Source organism: Epinephelus fuscoguttatus, linkage group LG23, assembly GCF_011397635.1.
Source record: "Epinephelus fuscoguttatus linkage group LG23, E.fuscoguttatus.final_Chr_v1".
Taxonomy (NCBI): domain Eukaryota; kingdom Metazoa; phylum Chordata; class Actinopteri; order Perciformes; family Serranidae; genus Epinephelus; species Epinephelus fuscoguttatus.
This window is the reverse complement of record NC_064774.1, coordinates 35,138,588-35,153,610: the sequence shown is the minus strand read 5'-3', so window position 1 is coordinate 35,153,610 and position 15,023 is coordinate 35,138,588. Positions and strand designations below refer to the sequence as shown.

The following is a 15,023-nucleotide window of genomic DNA, read 5'->3' as shown; positions in this document are numbered from 1 at the left end:
AATATAAATATATAAACAAATTAAGAATGTGCATAAGGTACTAAGAAAGAAGTTAGCACACTGGTTTGCTGTATTATGTAGTGAAATTAATTTAAACTCACTTGTCAAATAGCACTGCTTTTGTTTAAAGAGACCAAAAAAAATCAATATTTTGAACTCAGAAAATGGATTCTTTTGCACACAGGCTTGATCGGCTGACAGATGGTGATTTCACCAAGGCAGAAGACTTCATCGGGCTGATGCGCGTTCTTTACACCTGCACACTCTGTGTTTCCACCGAAAAAAGCCCAACAGCTGGACAGATCCTGCCAATCATCCAAAAGCTTGAGAAACACTTCGCTGCTGTAAATGGAGACACAGCATTTGTAGCCGACTTGAAGAAAAGGGTCTGGGGAAACCTGTCTACCCGGTACAAGGTAATGACTGAGGCTATCAAATGAATGAAGATTAAAAATGCATTAAATACTTCTGTTCCTGTGGCTTGATGCAACAGTATTTTTGTTTTTATTGTTTTTAAGAATGAGGACATCAGGTTCTTCTTGGAAGAAGCCACTGCCTTAGATCCCCGCTTCAAGAATAACAACACTGCAGTCTGGGAACAGATCAAGGGGAAGTTGCTGGCAAACTCTGAGCAGGTGAAATGTCATTCATATACAAATATACATACTGTCTCCCTCAGTCCTTAACATTTTATATTTAATTTGCATTTTGCATCATCCACACAGTAATCATTAACACTGTACTGTTTATACTTTTTTAATCACCTTACTACAACAACTCTACTGTTAATCACTTAAGTGCATGCCTTTATTAGCACATATTCTATTATAGACTGTGACAACTCTCTGTACTGGTGGCTAAGACAGTTCACTGCTGTTTAATTTTATTCTTATATTCTATCCATCTTTCTATATCTACCAGTCCCTCTCCATATTATGTTCTCTGTAGTCAGCGGCAGTCCATGACCATGCAGAAGAGGTTGGTGTGATGCAGGGCGAGGGAAACCAGGAAGGTGTGGAGACTGAGAGCGAGAAGGAAGAGGAGAATGTAAGTAGATTACTGAAATTATATTTGGTATGTTCTTCTCAGTCATGAAATATGTTTTTAATATGGTTTTTTTTTTTTTTTTTACTGATAACTGTTCTGTGTTTGTTTAGCAGCCTCTTCCTTCCAAACAATCCAAAAAGTCTCCACTGGAGGAGCTTTTTGCTGAGGAGGATGCCATGAAGAGGACCTCACAGGAGAGGTTGATGATATCCATGGAAGGGCGTGCTGAAAAGGAGATCCAGATGTACCGGGAAACACCACCAACCATCACATCGTCTGACCCTGCTGCCTGGTTCTGGACCCAGAAACAAACTTATCCTTTATTGTCATGTCTGGCCTTCTCATATTTATGTGTCCAGGCCTCCTCAATGCCTAGTGAACGCGTGTTCTCTACTGCAGGAAACACAATCTGTGCGGAAAGGTCACGCTTACTGCCTGAGAAGGCAGTCATGATAGACATGATAATCTTCCTCAACAAGAACTGTTTTTGATTTGTCACATGACTGCTCCAGGGTTTGAGTTTGTTTTATTTTGTTTCATATACATCCACCTGGGCTGCAGCTCTTTGTTTTTTAGACTGCTGCCAACTTGTAGTGTTATTTCAGCAAGTTTCAGTTTTACAGTTACAGTTAGGGACCCTCCTTTGTAATTGAATACCCTAGTTACAGTACAGCAACCAAATTAAACTGTATCAAGTCAACTGCCAATGTGAATATATAAAAATGGCCTGTGTAAAGGCTTTTTCAAATGAAAAAATTCTCTTGTAAAAAATTTGTGTCCTGTTGACCTGCACCTCAAAGAATTGGAATCGAGAATCGTTTAGAACAGGAATAGAAATTGAGAATCGGAAACGGAATCGTTAAGATCCTTTTCTATTTGGCGAATAGATCTCAAAAGGCTATCTGCTACACTGGCAGGTGTTCACATTTACAAAGTGACAGGGACTTCATGGTGAATTCAGGTACACCTTGTAAACTCTGAAATATACATTGATTTGGATGGCAAAGCATTGGACGCTGACCATGGTGCAGTCAAGTGCACCTTATAAACTCAGTAATCTAGTCGAACAATGAAGGTTGTTTAAAACGGTAAGGTTTCTAATTTAGGTCCGGGCAGCTAATCTGCCAGGACACTATTGTAATCCTAGGTATTCTTCTATTTCAAAAACTGTAAACTTCTTAAACCTATCTCCTCCCACAGTTTTTGCTCAATTGACACCAAACTTGCTACAGAGCATCTTTAGACTGTCCAAAAACTACGTTTCTCAGATTTTTGATTTATCAAAAATTCAGCCTACAGTGCATCAAAATGTTTGACTGTAAACAGTACTGTAAAAATGCAAATTCTTGCTAAATAAATCTTTAATGTTCATGAAAAAAATGACAAAAATCTAGAGTCATGGTAGATGATGTGTGGCAAATTTCAGAATTTTATCTCAAAAACTGAATTTTTGACAGCATTTTGAATTTTGCTCTAATGTAAACAATTGGAGTCAATGTAAAAATGGCAATTTTAAACATCAGTTTTTCACTTACGGAGCAAATCATTGTTACAAACAAATTACCAACATCTCCATGCTGTCTAGATGCAACATGTGTATTTTCAGATTTTTGTTTTGATGGCTGCTAAACCTGCACGTCTGGCTTAGTCAATTTGTGAAGCTACACATGAATTGACTAATTAGCTCAGTGAGATAGAAATCCTTAGTCTCAGAGGTTGTGACGCTGACCATGGTGCAGTCAAGTGCACCTTATAAACTCAGTAATCTAGTCGAACAACGAAGGTTGTTTAAAACGGTAAGGTTTCTAATTAAGGTCCGGGCAGCTAAGCTGCCAGGACACTATTGTAATCCTAGGTATTCTTCTCACAACCTCTGATCCTTATTCTCAGAGGTTGTGAGTTCAAGCCTCAGCTGATGTAAAAGGCAGATTGTGTTGCTAAACTCTTAAAAGTCTTCCAGTTCTTCTGCTTGTTGCTCAGAATTGCCTAAAAATGCCGGGACCCGACCCATCGCTGCTCAGCAGATATAATTTTTATTTTGTTTTCCTTTGTTAAACATTTGTCATTGCTTTCCTGTTGTTTCACAACAGCATTTTAAGAATTAGATGCTAAAATCATAACAATATCCCATTCAATTCTACATAGGCTGATTTTATCAATATTTCGAACACTGGATGTGATATTTTGACGACATGTTATGTGTGCAAGGAGCATCCTCAAAACACTCTATTGTTCACAAGCAAGGACAGTCACTTGTGAAAACACTATGTGGGCAAACAGTTTAAGAACAACCTCTCTCAACACACAATTGCAAGAAATTTATGGATTTCACCATCTACAATCAATGAAATCATCAGAAGATTCAGAGAATCTAGTTAAATTTCTGCATGTAAGGCCTAAGGCTGAACCTAACATTAGATATTAACATGATATTAATATGGACTCAAGAACACTTTGGAAAACCATTGTCAGTAAACACATCTCATTGCTGCATCTACAAATGCAAGTTAAGACTCTACCAGGCAATGTGACAGCCATATATCAACAACATCTATAAACACCACTGACTTCCCTGAGCCCAAGCTCATCTGAGATTGACTGACACAAAGTGGAAAAGTGCGCTGTGGTCTGACCAGTCCATCATGGAAGTCATGTCTTCGTGATGACTGCTTTTTCAGAGACGCCCCTGTTTATTCCAGCAAGACAATGAGACACATTTTGCACGTATCCCAACAGCGTGGCTTCATAGTAAGAGAGCAGGTACTAGACTGACCTGCCTGCAGTCCAGACGTGTCTCCCTTTGAACATTTGTGGCACATAATGAAGTGCAAAATACAACGGAGACCCCTGAATGTTGAGCAACTGAAGTCATATATCAAGCAAGAATGGAAAAGAATTTCACTTTCAATTAGGGATGCACCAAAATGAAAATTTGTGGCAGAAGCCGAAGCCGAATATTATTAAACGATTGGCCGAATACTGAGTACCGAATACCAAATATCATTGTTTAGTTTTTCATTAGTTTGTGCAGATGAACCCCCTCCAGATTAGTGTTGTCACGGTACCAAAATTGGGACCCACTGTGCGATACCAATGAAAATACCATGGTTCTGAGTAGTATCACAATACCACAACGAAAATGAGGCAGATGTGCCTTTTGTCATTTATATTGTTTTGTTATATTTTGTCATTTGTCATTTTTATTTAAAAGATAAATCACTTTTCTATAATACATCAATGATATTTCAATGGAATAAATTACTTATTGACTTATGCATACTTCAAAAGCAGCATCAATAAGTGATTAACATTGGGAGGATCAAAATAAAATAAATAAATAAATAAAATAAAAATCAACCAGCCACCCTCCTCCCCTGACAAGTAAAGAACAGTCCCTTCATAAGTAATGAACAGTCCCTAAAGTGCGGTGAGGTTTGTGTGCCGTTACTGCCAGAAAGAGAGAAATGTGAAAGGCTCGTTTCTCCACTGACACACCACATACCTGTGTTCGGCTGGCTCGGCTGTTCAGGTACTTCTGGTCAGTCATGACACCAAGAAGAGGATATTATTGGAACCGACTTCTCTGTCGCCCAATAGGCCGATGGCCGCCGTATTTGACAGGAATACATTAATGTTACTGTCTGTGTCTGTGACCCCCGTTCAACCAACAATCGGTGTGATTCGCCTTTCGTTTCTGCTGCTGGTTGAAATCTGTAGGCTGCTTGCACAGCGTGCTGAATGATTTAAGCCTGTTTTGCTCGCTCAAAACTATTTTTAGTCGCAAATGCGATAGGCTTGGGCGATTGGACGAATATATCGCCAATCGCCCATCGGCTGAGTCCATCACGGTTGGTTTCATTTTTGGCGATTTTTTGGGCGATTTTTGTCATTTTATTTTGCTAAATTAATGGTCTGTCTACACAGAATTCAACTCGGTACATATAGTCCATAATAACTATGTAGAGCACAGTTCAAAGTGTGTGCGTATTGGAACTGGCAGCTTCACACTGATTTCTGACGAGTCTTTCACAAAACACGTCAGTGATGGCGGAGCTGAAAGTTACAGCTGGGGTCCACCTGCAACGGGAGCGGCTCGACACGTCTGCAGCGCGACTCCCATAGCAGCTCACCCCCTTGTTAATCAATTACAGCGGCTGCACCGGCAACGGTAGCGGCGCTACAACCCCCGTCTGCCGCGCGACAACTCTCTATTCTATTCTATTCTATTTTTGTCGCGCTATGCTCCCCTACCGACCCTCCAGCAGATAAAAACTACATGAAATAGTGTGCTAAACGAGCACAATGTGTTTTTAAATGAATAAACCGTTATCAGAGGTGATATGTGATGATTTTTTTTCATGCATTTACCCATGTTTATCCGTGACATTGTGTAAATTTGAAAGCGAGTAGATGACAAACAGTACAGTAAACTTGTAGATTACTAAAATTATGTAATAACTTAGGTGGAAAATGCTTTAACTATCATGGCTCAGCAAATGGTAAACAAGACGCTTGACGTGACGCTTACGTTTGCAGCCGGTGGAACCCGGCCGTAACATGAATTCATATGAGTATATGGTTATCAATGTTACCCGCCGTGGTAAACACCCTCTCTGATGGCGTGCTTGTTGCCGGTATGCACAGATATTTCCGTGCCATGTTGGACATGAGTGGACTCGCAAAGCACGCTGCTTTTTTTTCTGCATTCATGTGGTGTTGGAAGATCCGAGTTGCGGAGCTGTTTTTCTGACATGAGGTGGCGTTAATGTGAATTATCCCATTCTGAAAGTCATTTTTCGATTCTTTCCGACATCACATGAATGCAACATCCCCCCTCTTTTTTTTTCTCCGCCACACACACAACTGCCGAATATATCGGCAACCGGCAGTTGATGGGCTGACGGTGGCCGATTGGAAATTTTTAACATATCGCCCAACCCTAAAATGCGAGTGCCGTGATGGACGGATCGCCACACTACCGACATTTTATTCTGCCCGTCACAGCATGCCGTTTGATTGCGTTATCAAAACGCCCCTATTATTCGGCCTTGCTTTTAGCTTATTCCACCGAATACCGAATGTGGGGTTTTTTTGGGGTTTTTTTGGTTTTTTTGCAATATTCGGCCGAATATATTCGGTTACCAAATATTCGTTGCATCCCTACTTTCAATACTTCAACAATTAGTGTCCTCAGCTCCCAAACACGTACTGAGTGTTGTTCAAAGAAAAGGTGATGTCACACAGTGGTAAACATGTTCCTGTCCCGACTTTTCTGGATTATGTTGCAGGCATCTAATTCAGAATGAGTGTATATTTTTAAAAGCATAATAACGTTTATGAGTTTGGACATTAATATCTTGTCTTTGGACTGAATTTAACAGAATGTAGGTCAGAAGAGTCTGCAAATTAGTTATTAGTTTATTGGCCTAGTATGACCTGTTGCCTTTTGGGAAGGTGTTTGTAGGCTACATTGAAACCAGAAACATTGCATATAAATATTTCTATAACAAAAATAGAAGCTAGTGGGCAAAATATTACTTCAGTCCCAAGCAAGAAGACTGTTTCTGTCTTTGACACTAACAGTATTGTCTGTTGGAAATTAACGAAAAGAAATGTACCTTATGCATTTGTTCTCTTTCCACTGTACCAAACTTGCACCAAACTGTCCAAAAAATGACTTAATATGCTTAATATGACACCACTACTGGAATACAAGGGTAACTAAAATTTTAACTCCAAGGCCTCAATAGATGATATATATTTTGGGAAATTGGGTTAACTAGCCAGGTTTGTGGTTGCCATAAACTCACACTGGTCAAACCCTCATTCAATCCCAAATTACCACATGATGTGCAACATTCTTGTGTGTCACTGAGAAGTGATTACAACCCCTCTACACAATAAATGTCTGTCAGAACCTCACCAAATGACAGGCAGAGAAGCACGGCCGGGGTATCTGATATCCTGCAGCTGCTAGCAGAGGCCCTGTTTTTGTAGGAATCTATTCACTGCTACAAGCAGGAGAAAGTGGAGATATGGAACATTTGTGTTGTCATTCCCATGTTAGGAAACCTGTGGTGTGGAGTGGAGTTACCCCAGTATTAACCTGGAATTTGTAATATCTGACTGGGCACTGGCAGCTTTAGTTTAGCTGGGAAATCTGATATAGTGTATAAAAAGCAATACTTTTAATAACTTTTATGAACAGAGCTTTTGAGGTAGATGGACTATAACTTGATGAGGAAAATAAAAGACTACTACCCCCTGGTAATATACATGTTTTTATTTATTTGTTTTTGAAGGGAATACACTGTTCCACATTGAGAAAGTGCAGTTAGTCTGATATAATTTTAATTACTCACTGATGTCCAATGATCCCCAGTTAATGCTACAGTATTTGCACTTTTCAGTAGTTCCAGTTTAGTGTCTTAAACTGATTCAAACAGGTCATGTGTGTGTGAAACTATTGTTCCCTGTGACAGTAAGACATGACTGGTCACAACATGCCAACCTGAGGACGTCCCCTAAATACATAATATACTTCTGTGGTGGTGTGTTTGTGTCACTCTGCAGTTACACATCCTCCAAAGCACTAGTCAGTGGTGGAGCTTCTGTTAAGTGCCGTAAAGTTTGACTGATTCAAAACACACATTAAACATGGCTTAATAGAGACTATTTCAAATACAAGTACAAAAACTGGCTTCATTATAACTCGCAGGATTCACAGACAAACACATTTTCCTCTCAAATACAACATGCTAACATTATTAGCACAAGCCTATGGCATTTAACAATGTATAAACAATGTATAAACAGCGACATATGCGATGGAAAAAAAATGTTTGTGCAATGAATTTATTCGCCTAGTAGCATGCATGCGACAGACTGCTTGCGAGCCGCTTGTGTGTGTGTGCACACACCATGGTTTTTTTTCTCGTTTTTTCACTAGATAACAAGAGCATTCACTGCTGCGCATTGTCTGGCAGCTAGGTGAGTTGGTTCATTAGCGTAATGAACGGAGGGAAAGCTCTTGTCATCTAGTGTCTTTGTCTTTGTGGGGGAGGCAGGGCTATGGGCTACACACACACAGTGCGGTCTGCGTGAGGGGGAGATGGGGTGGAGAAAAAAGAGAGTTGAGCGTAACCTGAATAGCAAACTGGGGCTAGCTGTGAGGCCGCAGCATCACCGGAGGGAATTTTGTAATTTGGACGAGCCGGTATGCCGGGTTTGTTCTAAAACCATCTCAACAAAAAGAGCGAATATGACCAACTTAACCTGAGAGTGAGAGACTGACAGTCTATTTTTTTTTGTATTTATAAGGTCTTTATTTATTTATTTTGGTATTTTTAAGTGTTATTTCGGATATTTAAATTTTCTTATTTGCATTCCTAAATATTCTTGTTAAATAAATGTTTATTTCTCTTTAAAAGGGTGTACTTGCATTATTATGCCTTTATCATTATATAAGTTTAAAAAATGGTCTAAAAACAGCAAAATTACAACAATAATAAAAATGGTCTTAAAAGCACAATATTACGCAATATTATCGCTTATCGCAATAATTTCTGACGCAATTAATCGCCCAGCAAAATTTGTTATTGTGACAGGTGCTACAAACTTTCTGGCCCGTGCTACAAAATTATCACCCTCTGTAGCACCAGTGCTATGGGCTAAAAAAGTTAACCTACAGCCCTGTTTACTCATATAAAACCTGGAACAACAGCAACATTTAATAAATGTATGGTTACAAAATCCAGCTCCATTACAACCCACAAGGTTCACCAACAAATTAATTGTCTTATACTAGACAAGTTTTCTCTACAAACACAACATGCTAACATTATGAGCACAAGTCTATGGCAATTTACATTGCATAAATTAGCCTAGCAGCTAACAGAAATTTTCACTACTCATGAAGCCAGGATAAATCACACACAGAACTTAAAATGCAGGTCTGTAGTCAGTTTCCACCCATTTAACAGGGCTGTAGTTAACGTCTTTGATTTCACGTCATTCACAGGTCTGTGGTGATTTGCACAATCCAAAATACTGCTTTGCCGTCTTTGAGGGTTGTGGTTGCCCACTGATATCAGTCTGATTTGCTGCACCCATGTGCTCAGCTTTTAGGAGGGAGCTTAAACTTGTACTTCGATAATATTTTGATTTCAAATGACACAAGGTGCAGATTAATTGTGACATGTCAACTGAACCTACTGGGTGTTTTTCAAAGTGAAAGGAGCCATTTAAAAATGCAGTGGTGTCTTAAGCCCTTTTAAACAGGAATTGTGCAAATTTGCAGGAAAGCCCAATCAGTCTTCTTTCAGCATTAGCAGTGTAAAAGCAAAATCGGGGAGTGTAGCAAAATGCCGCCTACCTACTTTTGTTACAGAATGTGCCTTTTTCGGGGCAATGGGGGGTGAGAGCAAGTAACTAGGGCTGACCTTTGAATCCATTTATGGACATTCAAAGCTTTGGAGCTCAGAACAATTCACAACAATTCAATTCATATTGAACACTAAATTAAAACCCTCGGCGCACACTGCAGCACAATCAAACAAATGCGCAATTCAGAGCATCAGAAGTGCCTCTGACATGGACCGGTGGAACTGGAAAATGCATATTTTACATCACTAAAATCTATTTTATCATTATTTTGAGTCACATTGTTGAAAGAATTTAGTCGTCTGTGTTCAAGCAGGATAATAGCAGATCTCCATTGTTCGTCACGCTTTCTATTTCCTTGTCGGAGATTTTTTCTTTTTTAATTACATGATATATAGGCTATTCTCCCTTAACTCACCAGTAAAAAATACATTTATCCATTTCAAATAACCAGTGGCAATAATATACCACACATCTGATGACCTCTTCTGCCAGCTCTGAGTGCGCTTGTTGTCAGTATTGGACTGGTGGGGGTTAGTGTTGCGTTTAAGGCCTCCCCCCAAAAAAAACGGAAAAAAAGCGCCGAAGCTTCAATTTTTTTTTTCCACAATCGAATCCCGTGCCATCGAACAAAGCTTTGAAGCTTCGAATTTTTTTGGGTCAGCCCTACAAGTAACAAAACGTGTAACTCAGCATCTGACATAAACAGTGACGTGGGAGGGAAGCCGCGGCTTGTCAGTCCTTCGGCGATTCTCTCGTAAGTTGGCCCATCCCTCACCGTCCATGTCATCTGACGGTTAATGGCCTCTTCGTTTGCCAGGACAAGGAGCACCCGCAATTCCTTGTTTCCCCAGTTGCTCATCTTTGCAGTGTCTGTCAGGTGTGTTTTTCCCTCTTGCCACTAGCTGCTCGCTAATTCCTGCTCTCAGCTGTTTTCTGTTTATCTACCGCAAGTGGGTTGCACGTACGGCATCATCAACAGCTCCTCTCACAAGTCATCAACATCCCCTGCCGTGGTGGAAGGGCGCCTCTTTCTGTTTAAACCAAAAAGGCTCTGCCAATATGACTATCCTACGAGGCCAAAAATCGGGCACCTCGGATCAACTCACCAATCCAGCTCTGTGTCTAAACGCTCACAGCTTGCCAGCAAAACAGCCCAACATTTGCAGAAAATCTAGCAGTGTAAAAGGGGCTTTATTTTCCATCACTGCAGCAGCAGGAAGCAGCTTGACTACAAGTGAGGGTTTGTCGGTGAGACAAAATAGCAGCATGCAAAAAAATAAAAGCATTTTGTGCAGACCTTAATCACATTGTGATCAACATGTTAACACTGACAGCCCTTTTTCTTAGGTTTACCAATAAAACAGGGCATTCAAGTAGCATTTAAGTGAGCCTAAAAGTCAAACCCAAAACCAAAAAGGTGGTCAAAGTGAGTTAGACTGACAGAGGTAGGTTTTCCTCTCTCCTGCAAGTCAAAGTTTGCATCATTTCAAATCTAGGCCATATGAGGACAAGGACAGAACCCTCCTGTTTGTACCTTACAGGTCAGCCAGAGTTATATTGTAAAGAGTGCAGCTCCAGCAGAAGCTAGCAGCAGAGTTTCTTAGCATTATTTACAGTCATTTTAAGGACCCTTGTTGATGTATATGGGTCTGTTGTCTAGCAGCAATGAGGTAATTAAAACCAGACTTGTTTTTAAAGTCACAATGCTAGAAAAACAAGAATCAGGAACATCAGAAAAGGCTCTTTCCGAAAATATCAACTAATGTCTAAAACTAAAACTGGCACCAGCTGCATTCTTAGTGAGTGAGCTGCTCTACAATAAGTCATCAGGAAGTATGTCAGGATATGACAAATACGAAACATTAGTTTTTACTTTGGGGGTAAGTGAAGGTAAAGGGGACTCTTGCTAGATTATCTGCTCCATCCATTCTGTCAGCAGATGCTGCAATTTCTGTTGCACTGAAGTATCATTCCATGATTAAATCCGCCTTCATGGCTACATGTAAACAAAGCATCTACTCTTGAATGTGGCCTGCAAGTTTATGTAGCTCTCCTGATAATCCTATCATCAATCCACCAAATTCTACTGTGGTGCGCAGCAGCAATGAGCAGCCTGAACTGAGACTTCATGTTTCAATTTTATCAATCTAAGCACAGCTCATAAAACAAGCTCCTGAGTCCTGAAAACAAAAGGTCTTGCTTCACTTCCATAAGGAGGGCATTTGTGCACAAAGTTAAGCCACGTTAAATTGCCAGATGATTGAATAGAGTTTGGCATGAAGTTTATTCTACATAGACACTTCACAATCGGCCACAGCCCTAATGACACTGTCCAAAGCCAACTGTGTCTCTACAGTCTATCCTAGTTGACTCCCTGCCCCTCCCATTCTGTCGGACAAACCAGCCTCTATCTTTTTAGAAACACTGAAACTTTTCAGCTGACTGCAGCTCACTGAATCTTTAGAATCTTCTTCAAAAAAAGACAACAGCAAATGTTCTATGTCACTGACAAAACATCACCTTGGTGTCTGTGAATGTGTTCTTCATAAAGTTTCACCTTGATGAGATGTTTATGTGCGTGCGTGCGTGCGTGCGTGCTTTGAGCAATGCACAAAACACAAACAAAAGCCTATTTCTCATCTAAGTATGTTAAATAAATAAACTGTAGTCATTATATATGAACGTTATTTTTCATAAATCCCTTTAAAAAAACGTAATGTTATATACCACTACAAGTATATTATTCAAAATGCAATATAGCCTGTGCTATGAATTACCACAGAACTACAAGTGACCACAGGGCTACCAAACCCAAACGACGAACAGCCCAGAAAACGAGGTGAGAGTGTAACGTTAAACTACAAGTGCTGCTAACTGTAGATGCTAGCAGCTCATGGAAAAACAGACGTTTGTTATACTATTAAGGAACTGCAACGTGAGATTAACTACAGTGTAATCAAGTCACTATAAACTCATGACATGCGCTTTAACCTCCTATGGAAATACTACCGTGAATGAAGAAAAAAAACGGCCCAGTGATTTTACTGCTGAGAAAAAAAGCCCAGGTTTGGGCACTCACCCCTGTTGGAAGTGAACAGAACAGGGTCGCTCCTCATCGTGAAGTCAAACTCATCTAATCCCCCAGCAGCTCCTCAGCAGCAGTACAATCCACACAGAGACACTTTAAGCAGTTTCTTTCTTCACTTTCTACCTCCACTAAGTCCTTTTCTTCTGGGCCGGCCACTCAAACGGTTTTCTGTTCCTTTCAAAGGATTTTCGGGATCTCTCTCCTCCTCCCTTCTTTCCCTCGTCCCCTCCTCCCCTCTGATTCTCCAAATATCTCTCTCTCTCTCTCTCTCTCTCTCTCTCTCTCTCTGTCCCGCAAACTGCCTGCATGGATACTTAAGTTGCATTTAAAGACCATGGGAAATAACAGAATTCCCTGCCTGGGTGGTTTGTTAGTTACTCAGTTACTTAGACAGACAGACAGACAGACAGATAGATAGCTAGATAGATAATCCAGAGGTAAATTAAGGCACCCAGGACTACTACTACTAATGATTACAGTGGTGCAACTTTAGCTGGTTGATAGTGCAAGTATTGCAATGCAAGGTGATTAAGAGCAACAAGTAGAATAAGAGCAGTGCAGGTGTAATGAATATTTTGCTGTGGATAAATATAAATGCAATTGAAGATAAATACATGTACAGATGCCAGATTTTTGTTTGTTTTGCACAAGGTTCTATAAACAAAAAAAGAAGGATTAAGGAATTTGAATTGGTTTGTGGATGTATAACTTTATCAAGGACCAAACTATTACATTAAAAAAAAGTTGATTTGATGAAGCTTTTACAATAGCCAAATTGCTCAAATTCATCTAAATACACAAATATTAGTATGAGGAGGTTGTTTTTTTGTTTGTTTGTTGTTGTTTTGTCACCAAGCAGTAGCCTACTCTGTCAAATGTGAATTTATTTTAAAAGAATAATAGTAATGATGAAAACATTAATATTAACAGCAGGAAAAAATAAATCTGATATAGTCTGGTTTGCATTTCTTCTTTTTCATTCTTTTCAATACTAAATAAGAAAATACATGGTCCTCTTTGTTACAGACTATATCAGCTATGGAACATAAATAGAGCGCTTCAGGGATGAGGTTTCTCTGTAGGCTGATGCAGAAGTTAGTGTCGTCCTGGTTAAAAAAAAAAAAAAAACAGGTAATTTTTCCATTGAAATTTGGATTATTGCCGAAAATAAGCTCTTTGGCAAACAAATTATTATGATACTTACACATTTTGTTCAGCAAGATAATCTTCACAAATTACCGCATCTTTTATGATCTTTGAAGCCTAAATGCAATCGCCAGAAGTAAAAAGCTAACATCAGGCTATAAACAAACCACACCACAGTCGCATGTCACCACCACAAGGCTGTAAATCTGTTTGGCGGGATGACAGCCACCTGTTAGCAACTGCCTTTTTAATGATACATAGAAGCTTCAGAATTCACAGTGGGATATTTATTGACGTATTTTATGTTGTAGAACAAAACCTATCAGTCTCTTCAGCTTGTGCTAATCACAAACCTTATTTCTGACATCTAACCAAAAACACATTTAAAAAACCCATTGACTTTGAGACAAGGGAACCAGGTGTGCTAAAATGCTAACTCATTTCCAGGTTTTAGGACTCACTCACTGGTCACTCTTTGCAGAAGTCTCAAAGTGAGATTACCTGAGTGCACTTGAAGGCCACTTTATTCCTTCCCTCCTACTTCTCTCTGTCTGGACAGTCTGTCACAAGTGGCCCTCCACTGGTTCATGCTCATTTTTCTCAATATACATTATAAAGATTTGAATATACTTTGAGGACAGGAGGATGAGACACACAACAGTATAACAACAGACAGATGTAGACAGAAATATTACGAATAAAATGAGACTGAGGTGAGAATGACTGTTGTAATTCAAATTCCTTTATTGGTGGGTGAGCAGGACTTTTAAAGAAGTTTTGATTTTATGAGAAAACGCCTTTTAAAATATTACTCTCTAACATTCCTACCTTCCTACCTCCAGTGGTCTCTCTGATTACTTTTTATTTGTCTATTCAGTTTAGTCACATCAATAATCAAAATCAGGAAAAAAAGACTGAAAAAGTATGTTTGTCAGTATATCAACACCTCTAATATGCCCTCAGACTCATACCTTATAGTAACAGTCTTCGACATGTCTATTTAGCTAAAGGAGATCGCTTTAATTGATACTCTATGGGATACATTACCTGCACTAAGCCTTGATGTGTTACCTCCTTACTATTAACTGTGTGTATTTTTAACGATCTACACATTAAAATTCAGTTTACTCCTTCATTGCTTGGACCTTACTCTGGAAAAAAGATGTGTAAATGCAAGTGATTCTGCGTCTGTAAACCCTCTGCACTGTTGCAAAAGTCTGACCTATTAAAAGAAAATTCAAATCCTGTAACTTCAAAACTCAGATTAGTCTTACCTAGTTTTAGTCACATTTTGCCACATACAGGAGAGAAGCAAAGAAACAAAAGAGAAGAACAAAACAAAAGAACAAAAGAGCTC

The 15,023-nt window shown here is 39.5% G+C and overlaps 1 protein-coding gene across 1 annotated transcript in view; it reads right to left on the bottom strand.

Annotated features, from left to right (window-relative positions):
- The window catches only part of afap1 (actin filament associated protein 1), a 263,294-nt gene extending 250,552 nt beyond the window's left edge, over nucleotides 1-12,742 (bottom strand). Inside the window, exon 1 of the mRNA XM_049568925.1 lies at nucleotides 12,512-12,742. Coding sequence (XP_049424882.1) covers nucleotides 12,512-12,548 — 37 coding nt within the window. The 5' untranslated portion in view covers nucleotides 12,549-12,742. The remainder of the gene's footprint in view (nucleotides 1-12,511) is intronic.
- Nucleotides 12,743-15,023: the final 2,281 nt, after the last annotated feature.